Source organism: Trichomycterus rosablanca, chromosome 11, assembly GCF_030014385.1.
Source record: "Trichomycterus rosablanca isolate fTriRos1 chromosome 11, fTriRos1.hap1, whole genome shotgun sequence".
In the NCBI taxonomy this organism is placed as follows: Eukaryota; Metazoa; Chordata; class Actinopteri; order Siluriformes; family Trichomycteridae; genus Trichomycterus; species Trichomycterus rosablanca.
In genome coordinates, this window is record NC_085998.1 from 6,332,464 (window position 1) to 6,359,525 (window position 27,062).

At 43.6% G+C, this 27,062-nt stretch overlaps 1 protein-coding gene across 1 annotated transcript; it reads left to right on the forward strand.

Annotated features, from left to right (window-relative positions):
• The first annotated feature begins 3,407 nt into the window (after positions 1-3,407).
• Positions 3,408-26,988, forward strand: golim4a (golgi integral membrane protein 4a). Its single transcript, XM_063005062.1, has 16 exons — positions 3,408-3,965; positions 6,248-6,322; positions 6,460-6,509; positions 10,914-10,967; positions 11,933-12,083; positions 13,462-13,544; positions 13,858-13,941; positions 14,971-15,102; positions 16,227-16,424; positions 17,828-18,087; positions 20,387-20,436; positions 21,356-21,420; positions 21,508-21,696; positions 22,835-22,903; positions 23,004-23,090; positions 24,394-26,988. Exons 1-16 carry the CDS (start codon positions 3,779-3,781, stop codon positions 24,520-24,522), a joined length of 1,863 nt encoding a protein of 620 aa, XP_062861132.1. The 5' UTR covers positions 3,408-3,778; the 3' UTR covers positions 24,523-26,988.
• Positions 26,989-27,062: the final 74 nt, after the last annotated feature.

A 27,062-nucleotide genomic window follows, 5' to 3' on the forward strand; every position in this document is an offset into this window, starting at 1 on the left:
TAGAATCAGTGAATGTTAAGATTGCATAAGTTTTACATACGTTTTAGATGTTAATGCTGCAAGAAGGTCCTGGGTTCGATTCCCAGGCGGGGCGGTCTGGGTCCTTTCTGTGTGGAGTTTGCATGTTCTCCCTGTGTCTGCGTGGGTTTCCTGCGGGAGCTCCGGTTTCCTCCCACAGTCCAAAAATATGCAGTCAGGTTAATTGGAGACACTGAATTGCCCTATAGGTGAATGGGTGTGTGTTTGTGTGTGTATGCGTGTATGCGTGTGTGTGCCCTGCGATGGACTGGCGCCACATCCAGGGTGTTACTGTGTGCCTTGCGCCCATTGAAAAGCTAGGATAGGCTCCAGCTTTTATAAAGTTGCTTTGAGACGTGGTCTGTTGTAAAAAGCGCTATACAAATAAACTTGACTTGACTAAACTTTGAATTTTCGTACAAAGGAACTGACATGGTCATTTTCACTGTCAATCTCACAATAACTCATCATTCATAAACAAGACCCCAAGATGAATTCCTTCACGTGGGGTAGGTTCTTGCCCCCTACCCGAAAGGAGCATACCATCTTTTTCCAGAAGATAACCATAGCCTCAGAACTGGAGGTGCTGATCTGCATACCAGCAGCTTCACACTCTAAAATGATTTAGGTACAATTCTTTTACTTTAAAAAAGTAATTCTTTATATTCCAATCCTATTAAATAGATATATCTTCCTCACAAATGTCATCAATTTTCTACACACTACAGTAGTATGCAAAAGTTTGGGTACCATCAGCTGTACTGTAAGTCTCTTGTTCATTGGTGGAGTGAAAATAAGTAAACACAACCTTTGCAGCAAACTATTTTCAAAAAATATTTTCTTTTCTGCAAATGTTGATGCACACCATGCCAAGCCAGTCACAGTTCAGTTTCTGCTTTATCAGTAACTTCCACACTTTCCTCTAACTGCCATGAATCGATGATATTTCTCACAGTGAAAACTGCAAGTCGAAAGCTCTTTACTATCATTTTATGGTGGCTAAGTGGGTGGAACTGTCACCTCACAGCAAGAAGGTCCTGGGTTCGATCTCCAGGTGGGGCAGTCTGGGTCCTTTCTGTGTGGAGTTTGCATGTTCTCCCTGTGTCCGCGTGGGTTTCCTCCGGGTGCTCCGGTTTCCTCCCACAGTCCAAAGACGTGCAAGTGAGGTGAATTGGAGATACAAAATTGTATATAACCTTGTGAACTGATGAATCTTGTGTAATGAGTAACTACTGTTCCTGTCATGAATGTAACCAACGTGTAAAACATGACGTTAAAATCCGAATAAACAAACAAACTATCATTTTATAGCCTTTATCTTGCTTGGAAGGCATCTGTTACATAATTTTCATCATTACATCATGTGTCATGATTAGAGAAACCCATGGTTGCTGAGTGTTAGCACAAGGACATTTATTAATCTCTGGTATTATTTGCTAATGAATTTTACTGAAAATTCTTGACCTGCCTATGACTCAATTAAAGCCTAATAAGGAAATTAAAATTAGGTCCTAAACTTAGAATGGTTTGATGCAGAGTTCTGTGTTTTGGTCAGGGGTGCCAAAACCTTTTTTGAATACAAACGTATCTGATGTTGCTGTAGCACCAAGCAACTGTAAAACAGGCAATTTTCCTTTTCCTACCCGTATTCCTAAAGTCCCGCCCCGTTCTACTGCGATTGGCCTAGTTTAGTCTATCGTATTTTTTATTGGTTAAAACGACAATCACGTAACCCGCCAATAGGTCGATTGTTGCAGAAAATGGGTGGGTAAAACTAGAAACAAGCGTCAAGCACTTGTGAATCTATAAAACGTAAACAAATTGTGATAACTGTGATATAACATTTGTAAAGCACTTTCATTACTAATACAAAATGCAACACACTTTTTTGACTGAGTCGTAAACACTAACGGAAAACCAGGACAGAGGATTTGCGATTCCAGATTTTTTTCTACTCCTGTTTAAAGTGAACTTTGGGATTGGGAATAGATGAGTCGATTCTAAGAATCGAGTCAAAATACTGATTCACTCGACTCTCTGTTTTCGGAATAAACCACAGCGCAATAGAGAACTGTTTAACTTATAATTAATAAAATGGTACGCAAACAATTACGTTGTCTTTATACTTTTGACGATAATATATATTTTTGAGCATTTTGTGAGCCATTTTGAGCTATCTAGATACACTCAATGACCACTTTATTAGGTACATCCAACTCTTACCTATATTCATTGATTATTTATAAGCTACACCTCCAATATAGAAATTTTGTGGGTATACAATTACTGTCTGAAGCCCATCTGCTGCTCTCTACATGGCCAAATGTATGTGCACACCCATCTACCCCCTTTTATAATAATTAAAAAAACAATCTTGTAAAAAGCCTCGCCAAAAGAGTGGAGGCTGTTACAGCTGCAAAGGATTTGGGACAACTTCATAATAATGCCCATGATCCCATACCTGCTTTCAGGTACCATCTGTGAGGAATTTGGCAGATTTTCTCATGTCCTATTTTACTTTGGCTACTGTGGTTTCCTCCCAAACATGCAGAAGGGGGTTTGGCTGCACTGAAATTCCCCTTGGTGTAAGTTTGTTTGTTTATTAGGATTTTTACGTCATGTTTTACACTTTGGTTACACTCATTACACAAGGTTCATCAGTTCACAAGGTTATATCGAACACAGGTCAACACAGGACAATTTTAGTGTCTCCAGTTCACCTCACTTGCACGTCTTTGGACTGTGGGAGGAAACCGGAGCACCCGGAGGAAACCCACACAGACACGGGGAGAACATGCAAACTCCACACAGAAAAGACCCGGACCGCCCCACCTGGGGATCGAACCCAGGACCTTCTTGCTGTGAGGCGACAGTGCTACCCACCAAGCCACCGTGCCGTGCCCCCCCTTGGTGTAAGTAAATGTAAAAAAAGTAACAGAATGTGTACTATGTACTTGTGTGTAATTGTGTGTAATTATTAAATGTCCTGTCCAGGGTTTGTTTTTGCTCTGCTCTGTGGCCAGGCATGATGATGGACACACTGTGACCCTGACCAAGATAAGTAATTGTTTGACCAGGATGAAAAATAATGAGGTGATTTTTAATTATTTTAATGTTTGATCATTTACAATGTGAACTCTAAGCATGTTCAATTACAATTACAAACAAATTGTAAATACAAATAAAAATGTCAAATATTAAAAGTAATATAAAACTGAGAACTGAATCACTTTCACTCTGTTGAATCAGCTTCATTCGACTCACTCATTCGGAGTCGACTCTCTAATTCCAATTCATGAAATTCTTTGCCTGGGAATCGACCAGTTTCAGCAGGAGGGGCAACAACCGGCCCAGGGAGGGACTTCCTTCAGACCCGCTTCAGCTCCATGACACGTAACTACAGATCCGAGCGAACAGGCCTTTATTTACGCACGATGTAGATCTCATTTCTACTAAAAGTTTACATACTGAATCTTTGAGGCGTGTAGAAGAACCAGGGTGTGACTTTACCTACAGAAGATCTGCTGCTGAAAACCTGCTGACTTTACAACCTGCAGAGAAAAGTTCAGAGTGAAAGTTAAAGTAAACAAAACTGTATGGAACCTTGTTCTCTGTGCATGGAGTGGAAGATCTACTCGTGAGGACCTGCTCAGGTTTGGTCCTGATCTAATGAGGGATCCTGGAATGTAAAGCCCTGAAGCTGAAGAAGGAAAGTTTTGGAGAAAGTTGTGTAGGGTGCAGGGTGGAGAAGAAGGAGAACATGGGCAGTGGGGTTTGCTCCAGGAAGCAGAGAAAGATCTTCCAGTCTCTGCTGCTCACCACTGTGGTTTTCGTGTTCATCTATGGAGGGATGATCTGGTATGAGATGCACCAGCAGCTCAGGAGAACCGAAGCCTTAGCACTAAAATACCAGCAGCACCAGGAGTCTCTCTCAGCCCAACTGCAAGGTATTTTAATGATGATTCAGAAGATCCTGGTGAGAGTAAGGGGGGCAGGCATGGTCCTCTAGTTTATGATTGTGGAAAGTATGGTGTAAAGAAGCCAGAGCTTTAAGAAATGCCATGAAATTCATAAAAGAAATAAAAAGATGTTAAGTTAGCCCACCACTTCTGAGATCCGAGTTTGAATCTCAGTGGTCCTATGTCTGAGAGAGGGGGTGATCAGTGCCCTGTCCAGGGCATGTTTATGCCTTGTGCCCAGAGCTTTCTGGTGGAAACAGACCTGCGATGACCAGGACTAGGATAAAGTGGTTGAGCAATTATGTAATTGGGTCTGTATCAAGCAGGGAAGGAACTAAACGATATTTTCTCTGACTGCAATTTCATAATGCACCTTATAGTTTTTTCTAACACATTGAATCTTGGGAGTTTATTTTTTCAGACGCAATGACACTATTGGTAAATTTTTTAGTGTTTTTTTTTTTTAATGCTTTGGAATTACAAAGCCTCTAATGAAAAGCTCATGAATTGTAAGAATGTTGGTTATAAAAAGTTTCTGAAGCGTTCCCCTGATTTGGGAAGGTAAGGAAGGCATGAGCCATGGCAGGTAGAAATTGGACAGAAGTTTGTTGTTGACCATATGGATAAAGAAAAAATGGGACAAAAGCTCTTTTTTAAAAGGCAGCCTCAAAGCCCTTAACGATTATAAAGCTTGCTTGGCTGTGGACATTGTCACCTGTGTTTCAGAAGCGTTTAATTATTGCCAGATCTTGGTACGTCTTGGGTAACAACTAACCATCCAGTCAAATTGTTCTCTCAGCATGCGCTAATAGTTTGGCTTTTCCTAACACTTTTAAGATATCGAGACACACCGACCACTTTATTAGGTACACTTATCTGATACGCACATTCATTGATTTATTATAAGCTACACCGCTAATACAGACAAATTTTGTGGGTGTACAATTACTGTCAGAAGCCCATCTGTTGCTCTCTACATGGCCAAAAGTATGTGCACACCCATCCAATAATCTACACCCTTTTATAATAATAACAAAATCTTGTAAAAACTGGACCAAAGTTTGTTGTTGACCACATGGATGAAGAAAAACTGGAATAAAAGCTCCTTTCTGAAAGGCAGTCAAAGCCATTGGCAATATAAAGCATGCAAAACTGTTCTCTCAGCATGCGCTAATAGTTTGGGTTTTCTCAACTCTAGCAAAGAGACCAGTGTTCCTTATACTAGGTGCTTACAGACTGTATTATATTGGGCACAGAGCTTTCTAAACCTTCCTACAGCTTTCTACTCCATTATATTAAAATATAATGTAAATTTATACATAATATGCATAAATATTTTTCTTACGATTGCTCATTTTGGTCCACAAACCTGATTTGGCACAGTTTTTGTCAAAAATGCCCCTTCTTATGCACCCCTCTTAATTTTATACAGGCTTGGAACCGGCACTAAGAGTGCACTGATAACTGCACCTTCCACTAGTTAGGCTGTTCGGCCACCCTCCCCATAACAGCTTTAAATTGTTCCCTGATGCTCACTAATCCTCACAGCTTTACTAACACGCCGGTGCTACACTGTACTTCCCATATGTGTACAGAAGCTGTATCTTCAATAGAGCCCACCCGACAACAAAAAAAATTCTGATCAATTTATTACGTAGGTTAGTGAGTGAATGAGGGAATTATTGTGTTTCTAGCCAGAACACACAGAGATGGAACATCATTTAAAATATTGTATCACAGGGCCGCTCAGGTGGCGCAGCGGTAAAACACATGCTAGCACAGTGGAGCTGGGATCTCGAATACATCGTATTGAATCTCAGTCCTGCCATCCGGCTGAGCTGAGCAGCCACATGATCAACGATTGGCCTGTTTATATAGGGGTGGGGTAGTAGTAAGCCAGATAGGGTCTCCTCGTAGCTGATGCGGCTGCGACCTCTGCTGGCTGATTGATGGCGCCTGCACAGGGGCGGGAAGGAGTGCTTTGATCAGGGTCTCTCCGTACACAGTGGTGATCCGCATTAGCGAAAAAAAAAAAGCATATTAGTGAAAAAATGCATACAGCTGCTGTTCACGTGTCGGAGGGTGTGTGTGTTAGCTTCGTTCTTCTCAATCAGAGCAGGGATGGGCATTAGTGGAGAGGAAACATGATGCAATCGGATGATGCAAGTGAATGCGCTAAAAGTCGGGAGAAAAACGGAGAAAATGCATATTATTCTACTAACATCTCCATGTTCTGTACATGATAATCTTTGATCTTTTTCCGCTCTTAGTTGTGTATGAGCATCGGTCCAGGCTGGAGAAATCTCTTCAGAAAGAACGAGTGGAGCACAAGAAGGCCAAAGAAGGTACAATAATACTTCATATTTATTCATCTGTCTCTAATGCCTCTAAACATTCAGTGTACAGGACTTAAATAAAAAGGGGTACTGTAGCTGAGAACGTTTCTGGACCATGCAAATGATTTGTATTTGTTGTGTTTTAGATTATATGGTGTATAAACTAGAGGCTCAGCAGTCGTTAAATAAAGAGAAGGTAGGTCTGTGTGTAATTATTTCTTTATTATACATCAGCGTGTACATACTTCGGTTTTTTGTTTTCCCTTTAACGGTGGGTGCTCGGGAGGCACAGCAGTAAATTTCGCCAGCCCACTGGTGATGAAATCCGGGGTAAGAAACCCCAGCAGTGCTGTCGGCTATCGGTGGATCATCCTACTGTGCATCCTGGTGCAGCTCTTTCATGGGTAAACGATGCGCACATGCTGGGATTCGCACATGCTCGGTGGGTGGCACTGTCGCCTCACAGCAAGAAGGTCCTGGATTCGATTCCCAGGTCGAACGGTCCAGGTCCTTTCTGTGTGGAGTTTGCATGTTCTCCCCGTGTCTGTGTGGGTTTCCTCCGGGAGCTCCGGTTTCCTCCCACAGTCCAAAGACGTGCGAGTGAGGTGAATTGGAGATACAAAAAAGTGTGTTTGACTTTAAACTTGTGAACTGATGAATCTTGTGTAACCAAAGTGTAAAACATGCTGTTAAAATCCTAATAAATCACCAAACAAACAACAGTGTGCTGCAGTGACAAACATACGCAACTGATACCACAAAACCATAAAAACTGCAGCGGGATAGAACTGTAAATCGTCCTGTTGTTGCTGCTGCTCTTGTTTAGAGCATCTGCTCTCAGCATCTCTTTAAGAAGTCATCACAGCCTCACCTGTCTCAACCAGAGATGTCCGAGTCGCACGTAAGTCACACACAGCGACTTCAGACTTGACTCGGACTCGACTCATGACTCGTGTGTGTGTGTGTATATATATATATATATGATGAAGTGTCGCTCCCTACTCCCTACACAGTTTGAAGTTCACTTCATTTGAACATTTTCGTTGGATTGGAATCTTACTCAAAATGGTGGAATACCCTACGTAGTGTACTTCACAGGAACAACTGGGGTGAATAAAATGCTCCTACAGAATTGGTGCTAATAGTTGAAAAAATGCTTTCTGAACCAATCAGAGCTTCTGATTGTAATTGTTAGTACGAAATGCTGTAATTTGCATATTCAGTTTGCGTCACACAGATGATTGTCAAGGAAACGCTTAATTGGAGTTCGTGTTTTACTTCACAACCGGGAAAAGTTTGGAGGTTTTTAATTATAAGCACATTTACAAAATAATGGATTATATTCCTAATGGGACACACGGTTATAAATTTAATAGCATCTGAAAGAACATAAGCTAAGGTAAGCAGTGGTAATGATTTTTTTTGCTGTGTTTTGGATTTGGGCCGCTGTGCCGTGATTTATCGAGTGCTTTCGTTTTGCAATGAAAACAAAACGTATCAGTTGAAGGTTTTAACTGGTACCTTCATGTTATGGAAATTACATTCATTTGCACAATGAATAGGAAAGTAAAGGCATTAAGTAAAACTGCAGAATACAGTCGCTAATCTAAACTAGTCGTTTTTATCTGAACCTAGATATTATTTGTTTATTTCTACGCTACATTTCCAATATATGTTTTGTGTTTATTATATTGACTCGTGACTTGACTCGGACTCTAGCCTAAAGACTTGTGACTTGACTTGGACTCTAACCTAAAGACTTGTGACTTGACTCGGACTCTAGCCTAAAGACTCGTGACTTGACTCGGACTCTAGCCTAAAGACTCGTGACTTGACTTAGACTCTAACCTAAAGACTTGTGACTTGACTTGGACTCTAACCTAAAGACTTGTGACTTGACTTGGACTCTAACCTAAAGACTTGTGACTTGACTCGGACTCTAACCTAAAGACTTGTGACTTGACTCGGACTCTAGCCTAAAGACTCGTGACTTGACTTGGACTCTAACCTAAAGACTTGTGACTTGACTTGGACTCTAACCTAAAGACTTGTGACTTGACTCGGACTCTAGCCTAAAGACTTGTGACTTGACTTGGACTCTAACCTAAAGACTTGTGACTTGACTCGGACTCTAGCCTAAAGACTCGTGACTTGACTTGGACTCTAGCCTAAAGACTCGTGACTTGACTTGGACTCTAACCTAAAGACTTGTGACTTGACTTGGACTCTAACCTAAAGACTTGTGACTTGACTAGGACTCTAACCTAAAGACTTGTGACTTGACTCGGACTCTAACCTAAAGACTCGTGTCTCAACTCGGACTCTAACCTAAAGACTTGTGACTTGACTCGGACTCTAACCTAAAGACTTGTGACTTGACTCGGACTCTAACCTAAAGACTTGTGACTTGACTCGGACTCTAACCTAAAGACTCGTGTCTCAACTCGGACTCTAACCTAAAGACTCGTGTCTCAACTCGGACTCTAACCTAAAGACTTGTGACTTGACTCGGACTCTAACCTAAAGACTTGTGACTTGACTCGGACTCTAACCTAAAGACTTGTGACTTGACTCGGACTCTAACCTAAAGACTTGTGACTTGACTCGGACTCTAACCTAAAGACTTGTGACTTGACTAGGACTATAACCTAAAGACTTGTGACTTGACTCGGACTCTAACCTAAAGACTTGTGACTTGACTCGGACTCTAACCTAAAGACTTGTGACTTGACTAGGACTCTAGCCTAAAGACTCGTGTCTCAACTCGGACTCTAACCTAAAGACTTGTGACTTGACTAGGACTCTAACCTAAAGACTTGTGACTTGACTCTGACTCTAGCCTAAAGACTCGTGTCTCAACTCAGACTCTAGCCTAAAGACTTGTGACTTGACTTGGACTCTAACCTAAAGACTTGTGACTTGACTCGGACTCTAGCCTAAAGACTTGTGACTTGACTCGGACTCTAACCTAAAGACTTGTGACTTGACTCGGACTCTAACCTAAAGACTTGTGACTTGACTCTGACTCTAGTCTAAAGACTTGTGACTTGACTCGGACTCTAGCCTAAAGACTTGTGACTTGACTTGGACTCTAACCTAAAGACTTGTGACTTGACTCGGACTCTAACCTAAAGACTTGTGACTTGACTTGGACTCTAACCTAAAGACTTGTGACTTGACTCGGACTCTAGCCTAAAGACTTGTGACTTGACTTGGACTCTAACCTAAAGACTTGTGACTTGACTCGGACTCTAGCCTAAAGACTCGTGACTTGACTTGGACTCTAACCTAAAGACTTGTGACTTGACTTGGACTCTAACCTAAAGACTTGTGACTTGACTAGGACTCTAACCTAAAGACTTGTGACTTGACTCGGACTCTAACCTAAAGACTCGTGTCTCAACTCGGACTCTAACCTAAAGACTTGTGACTTGACTCGGACTCTAACCTAAAGACTTGTGACTTGACTCGGACTCTAACCTAAAGACTTGTGACTTGACTCGGACTCTAACCTAAAGACTTGTGACTTGACTCGGACTCTAACCTAAAGACTTGTGACTTGACTAGGACTCTAACCTAAAGACTTGTGACTTGACTCGGACTCTAACCTAAAGACTTGTGACTTGACTCGGACTCTAACCTAAAGACTTGTGACTTGACTCGGACTCTAACCTAAAGACTTGTGACTTGACTAGGACTCTAACCTAAAGACTTGTGACTTGACTCGGACTCTAACCTAAAGACTTGTGACTTGACTCGGACTCTAACCTAAAGACTTGTGACTTGACTAGGACTCTAGCCTAAAGACTCGTGTCTCAACTCGGACTCTAACCTAAAGACTTGTGACTTGACTAGGACTCTAACCTAAAGACTTGTGACTTGACTCTGACTCTAGCCTAAAGACTCGTGTCTCAACTCAGACTCTAGCCTAAAGACTTGTGACTTGACTTGGACTCTAACCTAAAGACTTGTGACTTGACTCGGACTCTAGCCTAAAGACTTGTGACTTGACTCGGACTCTAACCTAAAGACTTGTGACTTGACTCGGACTCTAACCTAAAGACTTGTGACTTGACTCTGACTCTAGTCTAAAGACTTGTGACTTGACTCGGACTCTAGCCTAAAGACTTGTGACTTGACTTGGACTCTAACCTAAAGACTTGTGACTTGACTCGGACTCTAACCTAAAGACTTGTGACTTGACTTGGACTCTAACCTAAAGACTTGTGACTTGACTCGGACTCTAGCCTAAAGACTTGTGACTTGACTCGGACTCTAACCTAAAGACTTGTGACTTGACTCGGACTCTAACCTAAAGACTTGTGACTTGACTCAGACTCTAGCCTAAAGACTTGTGACTTGACTCGGACTCTAACCTAAAGACTTGTGACTTGACTCGGACTCTAACCTAAAGACTTGTGACTTGACTCTGACTCTAGTCTAAAGACTCGTGACTTGACTCGGACTCGTATTTTGTGACTTGTGAACATCTCTGGCCTAAACTCCTTTTAATTTCATGGGTACCACTTGATCTGGGTTTGGATCAGTGTCATTCCCGTTCTGGATTAATGTCAGTGTTGTTTGTGTTGTGTCTCCACAGCAAGATTCCAGCAGCAGGTTAAATGTTCTACACTCACAGCATCAGATACTCAAGGTCAGTATGGCACTTTCAAACCACAATGCATTTCTGTTTAAGTTTTGACCCATGTTGTTTCTTTCTTATTGCTTTATGTGTTTTTTTTTCCGTTACGTTGTACTGATTTGGACATATCCAATCCCCCTGTTTACTCTGGCGACCCCTGTTGCTTGAGGCACCTGATGTGTAAAGCTTCTGGCTGTTTATTTACACTAGACAGCGGTGGATGCTTACAGCGGGCCCTAACATTTATGTAGTTATAACGGATTAGATTGATGAATCATGTCCTCTGTTCTGCCTCTAATAACCTGCAGTGGGCATTGAGGTGTAGATGAGTGTCTGTGTCTCTGCATCTCATCAGTGGTAATGCGCTGCAGCTGGGAGATCCTTTTAAATACTGTTCCTGTTGGACATTTACTTGCTGGCTCATTGGTTTTGTATGGTGAGGTGTTTGTACCTTAGTGGCACCTGCATGTTCTGCAAGGCCGTTATTTTCCATTTTTGCCTAATTAGATATAGGCACTCATCTAGAACCTAGCTGGTATTGCTGCCCCTTTGGACCACCAGTAACCACCCTGGACAAGCACGGTGCCTTCCAGGATATTTTCATTTTTGTTTGTGGCTCAGTTAGGTGTCCTGCATGTTGAGTTCATCCTCCCTGCTCTCGCAAATACGGGGCTACACCGGCCGCCTCGGTGGCAAGGCACGACTTACCCTGTTACATGTAGTAACATCACACTGTGCTCTCTGTATTCCTCCACCGGTCACCTCAGACTGTAAAGATCACTAATTGATGAGTTGTGTCTGTTAAGCACCCAACAAGGCACCACTCAGGTATCAGTTGCCTCTGGTAACATCTGCATGGTGTCTGCATGCTGGTGACTATCTGTGGTAAATTGCTTCTAAATGTCCATCTGCACTTCTACTAGGATAAAGTGATGACTTTGTGTGTGTGTGTGTGTGTGTGTGTGTGTGTTTGTCAGAACCAACATGAGGAACTTAAGAAGCAGTTCTACGAGCTGCAGGAGCAGCACCAGGCTCAGGGTGAGGATCACAGTAAAGTTGTGGATGAACACCAGCAGAGATATGATAACCTACAGCAGATCAAAGAGCTGGAGGTCTCCAAATTTAAAGGTAGCTCTTCATTGATTTAACCCCTTATTCCAGTGTCATCTCACTTGATCGGCCTTATTGGGCAGAATTTGTTGCCGTGCTTCCACCTAGTGGTGCTTTGGCACAACACCAGCTTTGTCCTTCTGGTGCTGATGTTTGGTCTGATCTGTGGCTTTGCACTGCTTGAAGAACTTTAAATCCAGGTGGACACTGCAGTTTTGGAAATCTAAGTCTAGGTATAAGTCACTATGACTACCTCGCTGGCAGACGAGGGGCGGCAGGCGAGTACACACATTCGCCAACGTGTGAATCTGCTGGCCGGTGTGAAGATGATTCTTTTTAATTGCCTCAACACATATGGTGGACCATGCTATCTTCTCTACTCTTCCCATGTTCTTCCTCTGCGTGTTTCATTTCCTTGACCAGACAGCAGAGGTCACTGTGGCAGCAAGAAGAAACCCTATCCCACCTCCCCTCCCTCAGACAAGGCCAATCCAGTCGTATCTGTTGATATTATTTTGACTGATACCGAGACAGCTCGTTCTTTGCTGCCTTAACAGCCTCCAATCCACTGGTAAGGCTTTCCAAAAGATTTTGGAGTGTCTCTGTGGGAATGTGTGCCCACTCACTCACTGTCTTAACCGCTTATCCAATTAGGGTCACGGGGGTGGGGGTCGGGTGCTGGAGCCTATCCCAGCTTTTCAATGGGCGCAAGGCACAAATAACACCCTGCACGGGGCACCAGTCCATCGCAGGGCAGACACACATACACACACACACACACACACACACACACACATTAACCTATAGGACAATTCAGTGTCTCCAGTTGACCTGACTGCATGTTTTTGGACTGTGGGAGGAAACCGGAGCTCCCGGGGGAAACCCACACAGACACTGGGAGAACATGCAAACTCCACACAGAAAGGACCCGGACCGCCCACCTGGGGATCGAACCCAGGACCTTCTTACTGTGAGGTGGCAGTGCTACTCACTGAGCCACCGTGCTGCCCGAATGTGTGCCCAGTTAGTCTAAAATGCTTTTTTGAGGTCAGGCATTGATGTAGGTTGCAATCGACATTCCAGTTCATCCCAAAGTTTTCTCACATCAAGCTCATCAAACCATTTCTTTATGGATTTCAAGGCTGAAACAGAAAATTACCTTCCTTAAACTGTCGGCACTGTATTGGAAGCAAGGAATCGATTCAGTATCATTAATTTTATGCACCTGTAAGCAAGTGATGTAGCTGAACCTGGACTTAAAAGGCGTTTCCATGCACGTTTGGCCATACAGTGTGTATTGTCAGCTCTTTTTTACATACAGCATTGATCACTAATAGTTTCACTACCTGTCCAGTCGTGTGTGTGAATTATTATCGATCCCTCTTTCCACCTGTAGAGAGTGTGTACAACCTGCGGGAGGAGAACAGACAGTTGAGGAAAGCTCATCAGGAGGTCCACGTGCAGCTCCAGGATACAAGGGTAAGGCCCTGAGGCACCATGGGTAATGCAGTTTAGCAGCAACATGGGCAGATGGTTTGACTGATATCTGATTGATCTGCATATCCAGCCGAGACATGGACTTCACAAGACATATGCAGGACTCTTGTGGTGTCTGGTACCAGGATGTTATAGGATTGTCCTACGAGGAAATGATGTACATGAGCCTGGCAGCCAACATGATCCCTGTTGGACCAGTTGACCATCTTCTGTTGCTTCAATGTCCATTAATGATGCCTGTGTTCTGTTTTGATGTTTTGTTAGCTTATTTTGTGATTTTGTGGTTGGTTTTTAGCAACAGCACAAAGATTTAAAGGCTGCGCATGATCAGCTGTTGCTGACGCTGGAGGACCACAAGAGTGCGCTAGACGCAGCTCAGGTATGTGTGTTTATGTTTGTCTGTGTGGGAGAATTGCCTATAGCAGCCTTACTGCTCCAACAGTGACTCCTACTGTCCGACTGAGGCACTGGCATGAATTGTGGAGGAATACGAAGAGAGTAGTGTGATCCTCTGTACGTGCTGAGGCTCTCTGTAAGAATCCACCACTAGCTGGTCTAAATATATAGCCCACGGCTTCACATGTCGGAGCAGGTGTGCGCTTGCTTGCGTCCCTCCTCAACCAGTGACAGGATGTTTTTCAGAGGTCGCCAGAGTGCATATGGGAATTAACCATATTCAAATTGGTACAATTTAATTTAAGCTTAGCATGTTTTATTTGTAATGTAGAGCAATATAGTTGTTACTGGTTCTAGGTAACAGTCGATACTTGAGGACCAGGGGTCAGTATTGATATTAATGCATCCTTAGAGACTGATATCAATAATGGGTATACAATTACTCCCTCACAGTAACTTGTTTACATTTACATTTTCGGCATTTAGCAGACGCCTTTATCCAAAGCGACTTACAGTACTGTTACAGTATACAGTTTGAGCAATTGAGGGTCAAGGGCCTTGCTCAAGGGTCCTTGTTTCTATTGTATTTATAATGTCTGTACGCTCAGGTAGTGCAGAGGTAAATTACTCCACCCCCCTACTGCTGGGATACAGGGTTCGAACCATCAGGGGGGCTATCAGCCTGTTGTGCGTCTACATACAGACACACAGACACGACTGGCTGTGTCTGGGTGGGGTGAGATTGCCTAGGCCCAGCGATAGATTGGCGCCACGTCTTCTGTGTATTACTGGGTTTAGCGATTTCGAACCCACCGCGACCCTGACCAGGATAAAGTGGTGCTGCAGCTTTCGTACTTTTCAATGAACCCTCATTGTCCAGGGTTGGAGATGTTGGAATGTTGACTGGTTGTAAGAGTGTGAGCTGAAGTGTTTATCAGTGTTCATTAGTGTTTATGTTTGTTTTGTATTGGTGTATTTGGAAGGCTATAACGTAGCTCTGTGTGGTTTGCAGGTTCAGGTAAACGAATACAAGCAGCTGAAGGAAACTCTGAATAAAATGCCCAGTCTGAGGAAAGGTGAAGAACATCAACCTCCAGCATCTCAGATCAATCAACCAGAGGAACATCAGAACCCAGAGAACCAGGTACAAAACAATTGTGATGATGATGATGATCTAAACCAGGGCAGTTGTAGCCTAGGGTGCTGGACTAGTAATTGAAAGGTCACTGTTTAAGCCTCACCACTGCCAGGTTGTCCCTGTTGGGCCATTGAGCGAGGCCCTTAACCTTCAATTGCTTAGACAATATACTGTCACAGTACTGTAAGTCGCTTTGGATAAAAGTGTCTGCTAAATGCCAAAAATGTAAATGTAATGTAAATTCTCATAAATTCTGTACCAAAAAACAACAAACCTCCAACGGACTTCAAAAAGCCCCAACAAGCCCCAGATATTCCTACAAGCATCAGAAAACATGATTCTACCAGTGCTATAGTGGTGCAGGAGTCTAATCACAAACACACCATCGATGAAAGTGCCTGAGAAGGTCAGGAAGGACCTCTGCTGTCTAGTCGGGGTGCTTGCACTTATGATGGATGATTACTGGAGGGCACAGAGTGACTCTTCTCTGAGAGTCCACCAGTGCCAAGTGTCTGAGAAGGCACATGATAGTCTGCAGCTCTCCTCGGCCAGTGTAGGGGTGGTGTAAGTCGTTGAGAATTGGAAAGACATGGTATTTTGCAACCAGCAGAGGTTGCCAGAGTGCACATGGGAATTAACCATATCCAAATTGGTACAATCCAGAAAACCCAAACAAATAAAAAAACTTCAATAATTTAAGCTTAACATGTTTTGTTTATGATACAAAACAATGTAGTTGATACTTGAGGACCAGGGATCAGTATTGGTGTTAGAAGGTAAAAGTGCATCCCTAATTAAGACTTATATTAATGATAGATATACAGTAACTACCTCACAGTAAATTGGTTCTACTGTATTTATAATGTCTGGACGGGTGGTGCAGTGGCAAATCACGCTAGCCCACTACCGTTAGGCCTTGCTTTGGGGTCCAACAGTGGCAACCTGGCAGCATGTTGGCTCAAACCGAGACCTTCTGATCACTAGTGCAGTACCTTATTCTCTAACCTACCACTGACACTATTAACCATAATCAACATTTCCAGCATCCGTTCTTCTGTTCCTAGTCGTTTTCCAGATTCTTCCCCTCATCCACCAGGCTTACTGCTAATGTCTCTAACGTCCTCACCCAGGTGGTCCACCGGGAGGACAAAGGAGAGGCGAGGGAACTGGTAGCAGCTCAGGTGGGGCAGAAGAGGCATGAAGATGTGCAGCAGCCTCAGATACCTGAAGATCAAAATCACCTCCATCATCAGAAAGAAGAGAAAGAACATGAAGAAAACCTGCCGGATGAAAACGCATTAGAGAGGGAACGTCTCGCCGTACAGTCGGTGCGCTGATTTTACTCTCTATTTCCTCCATTTTCAATATATATATACTTTAACAGAAGATACACGACATGGCCACAAGTATGTAGACACATTTTCAAATGATGGATTAAGTTCTAGCTTCTTCTGCCACACACCGGTGTGGCAGGTGTGAAAATAAATCGTACCTTCTCGTCTGGATGAATTTTGGCATTAGAATGTGTTGTGCTCAGTTTGATAAATCAGCTCCATTACTCACTATGGTGTTCCAAACTGGCCAGAAAGCAACGTCAGCATCATAACTGCTTCGTGGATCTGGTTTTAAAACAGAATAAGCTTAAGATCAGCAGGTACAATACCAGGAATGAGCTAGTTTAAAGTAAAGCACAACACATTTGGACTCTGGAGCAGTGAAAGCATTCTGGTGTAAAGCAGTAGAGTATCTGCTTAAATGTATTGTGCCTACTGTCAAGTTTGGTAAAGAAGGAGTTATGTGGAAGCTGTGTGGACTTTAGGGAATGCCCTTTGTTGTTAAAGATTGGCAATGCTTCACTTGGTACAGACAACGATTGGCCCATCTGAGGGTGGGAATGTCGGAGGAGATTCCTCATAACCTGTGCAGTTGTGCCCTCTGCTGCTTGATTGATTGAGACGGGGAATAATGGAGGTCAGTGCTTGACTCTCTGTGCGTGATACAGATCTCCACATGAACTCGCCTCATACAGGTAAAAAGAAGCGGTCAGCTACTGCTCATGTATCGAAGGGGGCGTGTGTTAGTCTTGACTCTACTCGGTCAGGAGTGGGTGGCTAAGTGGGTAGCACTATCGCCTCACAGCAAGAAGGTCCTGGGTTCGATCCCCAGGTGGGGCGGTCCGGGTCCTTTCTGTGTGGAGTTTGCATGTTCTCCCTGTGTCTGCGTGGGTTTCCTCCGGGAGCTCCGGTTTCCTCCCACAGTCCAAAGACGTGCAAGTGAGGTGAACTGGAGATACTAAATTGTCCGTGACTGATGAACCTTGTGTAATGAGTAACTACCGTTCCTGTCATGAATGTAACCAAAGTGTGGAACATGACGTTAAAATCCTAATAAACAAACCAACAAACTCGGTCAGGAGCAGCAGTAGAGAAGAAATATAATCAGGTAATTGGATATGACTAAATTGGGAGGAAAATTAGGGGAAAAAAGATTGCCAATGCTCCATAGACAGTGCAAGCTCCATAAATAAATGGTTTTGAGTGGAAGAACTTGACCCTGGTCGCCAACGTCAACCCCGTCGAGCCCTGCTGGGAATGAATTAGAATGGCTCAACATGGCTGAATCCCCCTCGGTTCTGAAACCAGACGTTTTGGCCACGTGTTACTCATATTTTCTATATTTATTTTCTGAAGGACGGCATGCACGTGCTGCTTCTGTCTCCATGTGTGTTCAGGTGAACCCCACGCGGGTGAAATCGGCGTACGAGCAGCAGCAGGACGAGCAGCGGCGCTTAGCCGCACAGCTGGAGGAGGAACAGCGGCGGCTGCTCCAGAGACAGGAAGAACTGCAGAAGGAACGGGAGGAGAGAGAACGGACCGAGAGAGAGAGGGCAGAGAGGGAGAGAGAGGAGAGAGAGAGGGAGGAGAGAAGGATGAGAGCGGAAGAGCAGCACAGAGAAGCTGAGCTCAGGCAGCTGCAAGAGAAGCAGCTCAGGTTGATCACATGCACATTTTACTACATTTGACTTCCTTTGCTTCACTTCCGTCCCTCTTTCGTCCTCTCTTTGTTCATTTCAGCTCTTTTTTATTTCCCTCCTTTGCTTTCTCTGCTTTCCTTAATATCCTTACATTTCAGACCCCCATTCTCCTACATCTGTACATTTTTATTAGTCGCTTTCAGAGATGGGGACTCTAGTCCGAGCTGCACGTAAGTCGCACACACAGCGACTTCAGACTCGACTCGGACTCGTTTTAAATGACTCGGACTCTGACTCGTGACTCACATAAAATTACAAAAGTCAGCAACATTAGTTACGTGTGACAATTGTATACCACAACACACAATGGGAAAATGTCCCAGCCAGCTTCCGTCGTAGTAATAAGGCGTCGGTCCCTACTTAAAGTGGTGGAATACCCTACGTAGTGCACTTCACAGTGACAGATAATGTGAATGAAACGCTCCTACAGAATTGGCGCTAATGATTGTAAGAACCGCTTTCTGAACCAATCAGACCTTCTAATTTTAATTGTTAGTAAGAAATGCTGTTATTTGCATGTATTTAGTTTGCAGCGTCACACAGATGATTGTCAGTGAAACGCTTGATCGGCTTTCTAACGAGTTCGTGTTTTACTTCACACCCGGGAAAAGTTTGGAGGTTTTTAATTATAAGCACATTTACAAAATAATGGATTATATTCCTAATGGGACACACGGTTATAAATTTAATAGCATCTGGAAGAACATAAGCTAAGGTAAGCAGTGGTTATGGATTTTTTGCTCTGTTTTGGATTTTGGCCGCTGTGCCGTAATTTGCAATGAAAACAAAACGTCAGTTTAAGCTTTAACTGGTACCTAGGAAAGTAAAGGCACGAAGTAAAACGGCAAAATACAGTCGCTAATCTGTTGTTGTTTTTATCTGAACTTAGATATTATTTGTTTATTTCTACGCTACATTTCCAATATATGTTTTGTGTGGATTATATTGACTCGTGACTTGCCTCGGACTCTAGCCCAAAGACTCGTGACTCGACTCGGACTCGTATTTGTGACATTTGAACATCATCGCTTTATCCTGGTCAGGGTCACGGCAGGTATAATTCCACCAGAAAACACCGGGTGCGAGGCAGGAATACCCTGGACAGAGCGTCACGGGATCAATCCACAGCAGGCCTGTGACAATCCTTACACCTAAACCCCCAGACGTAGCCCATCATGGTAGCCATCATGGGATTCGAACCCGAATGTCAGAGGTGTTGGGCTAGTGCAACATATTTCTGCTCCACCTGAGCTTTCTCCAGCATCAGTGCAGCTCTTGCTTTAATTCTCTTGTTCTTTTTTGCTTTCGATATCAGCTGCTTTTCTTTTTTCATTTGTTCTCCTCCTCCACTACTTCCATTTATACCATTTTCTTTATTTATATGCTCCCTTTGATCCACCTTCCTTTCATCCCCAAACTCCTTTGTCTCTTTATTGCTTTGTTTATTGTTTGATCAGTCAGTTCATTTAAATCACATAAAATATTAAATTTATAATAAGCTTTACTCAGCGATAAATTGAACTAGCCCACTGCTGCTGGGATGGAGGGTTCTAATCCACAGCTGTGCTATCAGCCAGTCGGGCGTCTACAGAAAGACGTGAATGTGTGTGTCTGTGAGGGGGTAATTGAGGCCTGCAATATATAGGCATCCTGTCTGGGGTGTTACTTTTTTTATGCATCTTCTCCCCTTTTCTCCTTTTTAGCACGTCCAATTGCCCGATTGCGTCATGCTTCCTCTCCACCAGTGCCGATCCCCGCTCTGATTGAGGAGAACGAACCTAACCCACGCCCCCTCCGACACGTGGTCAGCAGCCGTATGCATTTTGTTACCTACACTTTGACGAGTGCAATGCGGATCAGCCCTGTGTACGGAGAGACACACCCTGAGAGCACTCTTTTCCCGTCTCTGTGCAGGCGCCATCAATCAGCCAGCAGAGGTCGTAATTGCATTAGTTATGAGAGAGAGAGCCTACCCGGCTTTAATATCCCACCCCCTATCTGAACAACAGGCCAATCGTTGTTCATGTGGTTGCCCAGCCCAGCCGGTAGGCAGAGCTGAGACTTGATACGGTGTATTCGAGATCCCAGCTCTGGTGTTCCAGCATCCGGGGTGTTACCTGATATTACTGCATAGTGCCCGGTGATTCTGGGGCAACCAGACCCACCACGACCCTGACCAGGATAGAGCGGTGATATAAAACATGAAAATGAAATAAAATCAAAAACTAATTGTAATCATTCATATCATTACCTTAGGAAGAAGGCTGCATATGAGAACATGCATGTTGACGTTCACGGTGAGGAAGGTGAGTGATTTTTAGCTCTGTTTGCATTAACGCAGGATTTTTCACTAGTGCACCAGTGCTGGAATACTGAACTCCTCAAATTTAAATTTCAGCTCTGCTACCAGTCGGCTGGGCGCCCTCTAGCGGGCACAATTGGCAGTGTCTGCAGCAGACAAAATTGGCTTCTAGTCTGCTGGGTGGGAAAAGACCGGCCTAAACAGTGGGTGGTTAAAATTTCAGCTCTGCTACCAGTCGGCAGGGCGCCCTCTAGCGGGCACAATTAGGAGTGCCTGTAGCAGACAAAATTGGCTACTAGTGTGCTGGGTGGGAATCAGAATCAGAATACTTTATTGATCCCAGAGGGAAATTGCAGTTCTTACAGAGTCACACATTAAGGGAGGAATTATAGAGTTTGATGGCCACAGGTAGAAAAGACTTCCTGTGGCGCTCTGTGGTGCATTTTAGTAGGATGAGTCTTGCACTGAATGTGCTCCTTTGTCTCATCACCGTGTCATAAAGTGGGTGGGTGCCATTGTTCATGATAACCTGCAGTTAACTCTGCTACTAGTCGGCTGGGCGCCCTCTAGCGGGTACAATTGGCAGTTCCTGCAGCAGACAAAATTGGCTACTAGTCTGCTGGGTGGGAAAAGACTGGACTAAAAAGGGGGTGGTGTCTTCGATGCTGTGTAAGGACCCTGGTTAGTAGCCTGAGGCGCCTGTTCAGAAGTGGAGGGGAGGGGGGTCAGTTCGTGACTCTCAATGCACAAGACTGGGCTCATGCGTGAATCCACCAAAGTATGGGCAAATAAGGGAAATGTATCCTCCTCAGAAGCAGTTATGGTCTTCAGCAGCAAAGGACAAATTGGCGACTCTAAATGTACAAATAAAATATTAAAAAAACCTGATAAACTAACGACATGCTGTTTTTTTCTGATTGAAGAGAACAACGAGCCCCACGAGGAGCAGCAGAGACACGAGGAACAAAAACCTCCACTTCAGGACGAGGTACGGCCGTTACCCTCGAATTAAACACACACATCCTGTTGTTCAGACCTTTGTGCAATGGTTCAGCTCCACCTCACTCTCCTCCAGCACATGGTGGACGCAGAAGTGGATCCAGCAGACGATCCCAACAACCAGGGAGAGGACGAGTTCGAGGAGGCCGAGCAGCAGGTCCACGAGGAGGAGGAGGATGAAAAGCAGCCACTTCGTCCCAGGCACTCCCATACGCATATAATGAAAGAGGATCAGCAGCATCCTGGAGTCGACGAGCAGCTCGTGGTGAGTCTCGATCAGTCCGATAAAGTCATAAATCAGTAGTGACTGTACCCCTGTGCACAAAGTAAGCTCTATCAAGACATGATATTCCAGTGTCATGCACAGAGCCCTGACCTCAACCCCACTGAACAGCTCTGGAATGAACCGGAACATCAACTGAGGCTTTCTTGACCAACATCAGCGCCCAGCCAGACAAATAATCGTTTGAGCATGACTGAATAGCTCCACTTAGCATATAGAAAAACTTTGTAGATCTACAATTACTGACTGTAGTCCATCGGTCTCTCTGCATGCTTTGTTAGCCCCCTTTCATGCTGTTCTTCAATAGTCAGGACCCCCACAGGACCACCACAGAGCAGGTATTATTTAGGTGGTGGATGATTCTCAGCACTGCAGTGTGTTAGTGTGTGTTGTGCTGGTATGAGTGGATCAGACACAGCAGCGCTGCTGGAGTTTTTAAATACCGTGTCCACTCACTGTCCACTCTATTAGACACTCCTACCTAGTTGGTCCACCTTGTAGCTGTAAAGTCAGAGACGATCGCTCATCTATTGCTGCTGTTTGAGTCGGTCATCTTCTAGACCTTCATCAGTGGTCAGAGGACGCTGCCCATGGGGCAGTGACAGTGAGGTGTTTAAAAACTCCAGCAGCACTGCTGTGTCTTATCCACTCATACCAGCACAACACACACTAACACACCACCACCATGTCAGTGTCACTGCAGTGCTGAGAATGATCCACCACCTAAATAATACCTGCTCTGTGGTGGTCCTGTGGGGGTCCTGATCATTGAAGAACAGCATGAAAAGGGGCTAACAAAGCATACAGAGTAATATATGGACTACAGTCAGTAATTGTAGAACTACAAAGTGCTTCTATATGGTAAGTGGAGCTGATAAAATGGACAGTGAGTGTAGAAACAAGGAGGTGGTTTTAATGTTATGGCTGATCAGTGTACTTCAAAGTCTTGTGAAAAGCTGAAAAGATCACATAGAGGTCATTCTAATTTAATGCCATTTGTTTTCATAATGAGAAGTCCGACAACTCATGGTCAGGTGTCCGAATACTTTTGGCCATATGGTTTAAATGTATTTGACTCGTTGTTTAGAAAGACTGAAGTATGTTGTGTGTTTGTGTGTAGATGGCAGGAAACCCAGACCAGCAGGAGGACAATTTAGAAGAGCAGTATCAGGAAGAAGGAGATGATGAGGTACAACACACACACACAGACACACAGACACACACACACACACACACACTAATAAAAAGACAGATTTATATATGTGTGCACGACATGATTTCCGTCTCAGGCTCAGGAGGATCTGGCTGAGGGACAAAAACCTGAAGAAGGGGGAGAAGAAGAGGCAAATCCTTATAATGAGGAAAACGGAGAACAGGTACGTCCAGTTTTATTTATTTATTAGGATTTTAACGTCACGTTTTACACACTTTGGTTTCATTCATGATAGGACAGGTAGTTACTCATTACACAAGATTCATCAGGTCAAGTTTTTAATATCAAACACAGTCATGGACAATTTAGTATCTCCAATTCACCTCACTTGCACATCTTTGGACTGTGGGAGGAAACCGGAGCACCCGGAGGAAACCCACACAGACAGTGGGGAAGATGCGGTACATCAAAAAAGAAAACAATGCTTCAGAGAAACATTAGAACCCCCCACCCCAAAATAAATGTTCGGCTGATGGTGGTTCCTCGTAGTTCATGTGTTTAATGCAGCAGATCTGATCAGCATAAAGACCTGAGGGACTTTGATAAGGACCCCCTATCGCCGATCACTCGTGTAGTGTGAAAACCACGACTTAAAAGACTCCAAAATACAAGAGATCCAGTTGTGTAGTGTGAACTGTACAGCCATCTGACAGCTCTGAAAGTCGGCATTATGGTCGTTTGTCCACATACTTTTGACCATATAGTGTATTTTTTACCTTCCATTATAATTTAGCATAAATGATTATTAATTTTAGATGAAATGAGGAGAATCTGTCCATAGTTACACCTACAGCCCACAAAAGCTTCATAACGCAGGAGCATCGTGCACTATAAGAGTGGACGGTTATGAAGCTTTTGTGAGCTGTAGGTGTAACTATGGACACGACTTGCTAAGCGGGTGGATAAAGTTTCTCTGTGGTGTCTGATTACCGCTCGTCCCGCTGCCTGGTAAACGAAAATCAGCTCGTCTGTGTCGCTCTGTTCGGCTTCTCATCTACGCATACATTTACATTTCGGTATTTAGCGGACGCTTTTATCCAAAGTGACTTACAGTACTGTGACAGTATATTGTCCAAGCAATTGAGGGTTAAGGGCCTTGCTCAAGGGCCCAACAGTGACAACCTGGCAGTGGTGGGGCTTGAACCAGCGACCTTTAGATTACTAGTCCAGTACCTTAACCACTAAGCTACAACTGGCCACTTATATTCCACATTCTTATATGAAATTCATCTATTCATTGTCTGTTTATTCATTGTACCACCACTTTATCCTGGTCAGGGTTGCGGTGGGGTTGATTCCTTGTGCGAAAAGGAGGTTTGTGGGAAAGGTCGGGTCAGCTGTGATGGGTGCACACACACTTTGGTGTACCTGTATTGAAGGGAAAAGGTAAAAAATTCATGCAGCAGTATGATTAATCATGTTTGACCCTGTTTGTATTGTGTGTGTGTGTGTGTGTGTGTGTGTAGGATGACGCCAGAGAGCAGGAAGAGGTGGGGCCTGAAAAGCGAGCTGCCAGAGAGCCCAATGAGGGGGAGAATTACGAGGAAGAAGAGGAGGAGCCCGATGAAGATGCCAATCACAGAGCGGAGATGTGAGCTGTTATTTACTGTATGGGATCAGATTAGAAACTGTGACCGGAATAAACACACACACACACACACAAATCTGATCTGATTAAGTATACACATTATTTTCTTTACTGTGCTTCTGTTATATGAATCGGTCACTGAGGTTTCAGACGTGATTATTAAGTGTTTATTATAAAAGCTGACGGCGCCTCTTTATAAATGTTACTTTTAGTTTTTGTTGTTTATATTCATGTGTGTTGGGGTTGGAGAGTTCTGGTGATGAATACTGTTACTGTCACTGAATGTTGAATCTGTTTGTTTGTTGCTGATGACGATCAGTTTTTCTCTCTATAATATTTTATTTTAAGCGGAGGACGTGAAAGTGCCGAAGCACCGAACAATTTCTGTGTAAAATAACCCGTTCAACAATTCTGAAAACTAATAAGTGTTGGGCTGGCTGTTGCCCAGTGTGTAAAATGCCATATCATGTTAATTTTGTATTATTTTATATTATTTGTTATTTCCTTTTGCTGTATGAGTTTCGTTTGCTAAGATTATTTAAATTTGAGACGATACCTCATAGGTACACTAAAAACGATCGACTTAATTCGAACACTGTTCAGTTTCAATTTAATAATGATTTTATCATGGCTGTTTAGCTGAAAGGGCTTGGGGCTGATTTTTTTCTGACCCACATCACCCAGACCGCTGTTCGCTAATCACAAGATGTTGCCATTCTGACATTTACATTTACATTTTTATTCTTTGGCATTTAGCTGACGCTTTTATCCAAAGCGACTTACAGCACTGTGACACTACACAGTCTAAGCATTGCTCAAGGGGGGCGGCAAGGTGGCTTAGTGGGTCGCCTCACAGCAAGAAGGTCCTGGGTTCGATTTCCAGGTGGAGCAGTCCGGGTCCTTTCTGTGTAGAGTTTGCATGTTCTCCCTGTGTCTGTGAGCTCCGGTTTCCTCCCACAGTCCAAAGACGTGCAAGTGAGGTGAATTGGAGACACAAAATTGGCCAGGACTGTGTTCGACATCGAACTTGTGTCAGTAACTACCGTTTCTGTCATGAATGTAACCAAACTTTGTAAAACATGACGTTAAAATCCTAACAAACATTGCTCAAGGTTTAACAGTGGAAGCCTGTCAGTGGTGGGACCTGAACCAGCAACCTTCTGATTACTAGTCCTATACCTTATAACCGCTAGGCTACAGCTGCCCTCAGTTGTGTTTATTTTTTCTTTTAAATCCTATGTTAATGGATTAATGCTTTGATTAAATTGATGGCTTTAGTAATTCATTGCGAGTGGTGCTGCCGCAGTAAATAATGCTAGCTTACTACTACGAGGATCCCAGGGTTCGAATCCCCAGCAGTGCTATCGACTCATCGGGTGTCTACATACAGACACAATGGAGATGCTGTCTGAAAGTGGGGTGGCTGATACCCCGTGATGGATTGGCGTCCGGTACAGGGTGTGTCCCTGCATTCCGGGGAAGCCGGACCCACTGCAGCCCTGACCATGATAAAGAGGTGGTGAAAGCTGAAAAATTAAACAAATTAACTGTTCAAGGTACGAACATGGTGCAACATTTAATGCCACACTTTCCTGTTATTGTCTTTGATTTACTGAGGGAAAAAATTTTTATTACACGAAACTGATATAAACAATGTAAACTGTGGGTAAAATATGATTAGAACATATTTTATACAGGTTGATAAAGAGCAAAACTTAGTTTGTGTTACCGGACCGCTGGTCGGGTCTAAGTCTCAGCACTGTGGGTGCAACAGCTCCCCCTACTGTCTGGCAGAGGTAGCAGAAGAATACAGAGAGAGTAGCGTGTTCCTCCGTATGTGCTGAGACTCTCTGCCAGGATTCACAGTTGATCAGTGTGAAGATGGGTGGAATGCATTTTTTTCTCACCCATTCATGTACACATGTACCCTACAATTTAGAAGCAGAGGTCAGAGCGCAGGGTCAGTCGTTAACCGGCGCCTCTGGAGCTGAGAGGGTTGAGGGCCCAACAATGGCTGTATGGCAGAGCCGAGATTCAAAACTCGTCGCCTCAGAGTCCACAGGGAAATCGAGTATATCCAAAGATTTTTCCAGTTCACGAAAGGAAGGAAAAAAGGAAAAAAATCTTTTTAAACACTTTACTAAACACAAATCTTTATCATTTTCTATCTTATTTGATTTCTTTTGTTCTGCCGTAGACTGAAGTTTTTATTACACGTTTGTAAAGTTTGTGTGTTTGGGATGTTTAATGTGTCACTACAAATGATTGTATTTATTTTGCCAAATGTTACTGTTTTTATAAAGCGAATCACCTTTTTACTGCCAAAATGTTCTTTACATCACGATGTACAGTTTTGTTTCCCCCTCGTAGAGCTTCAAGATTTATTATTAATCGTTTACTATTATATTGCAGGAACAATCTTAGGAAATGTTTATTATTTAAAACGATAAAATAAAAGTCAGAATTAAATGTATACGTGTGTGTTGAGTGTAGATTCATTTCTGCTGACCGTGTTGAGCGAGGGGAATCTGGTAAAGCTCCTAAGGG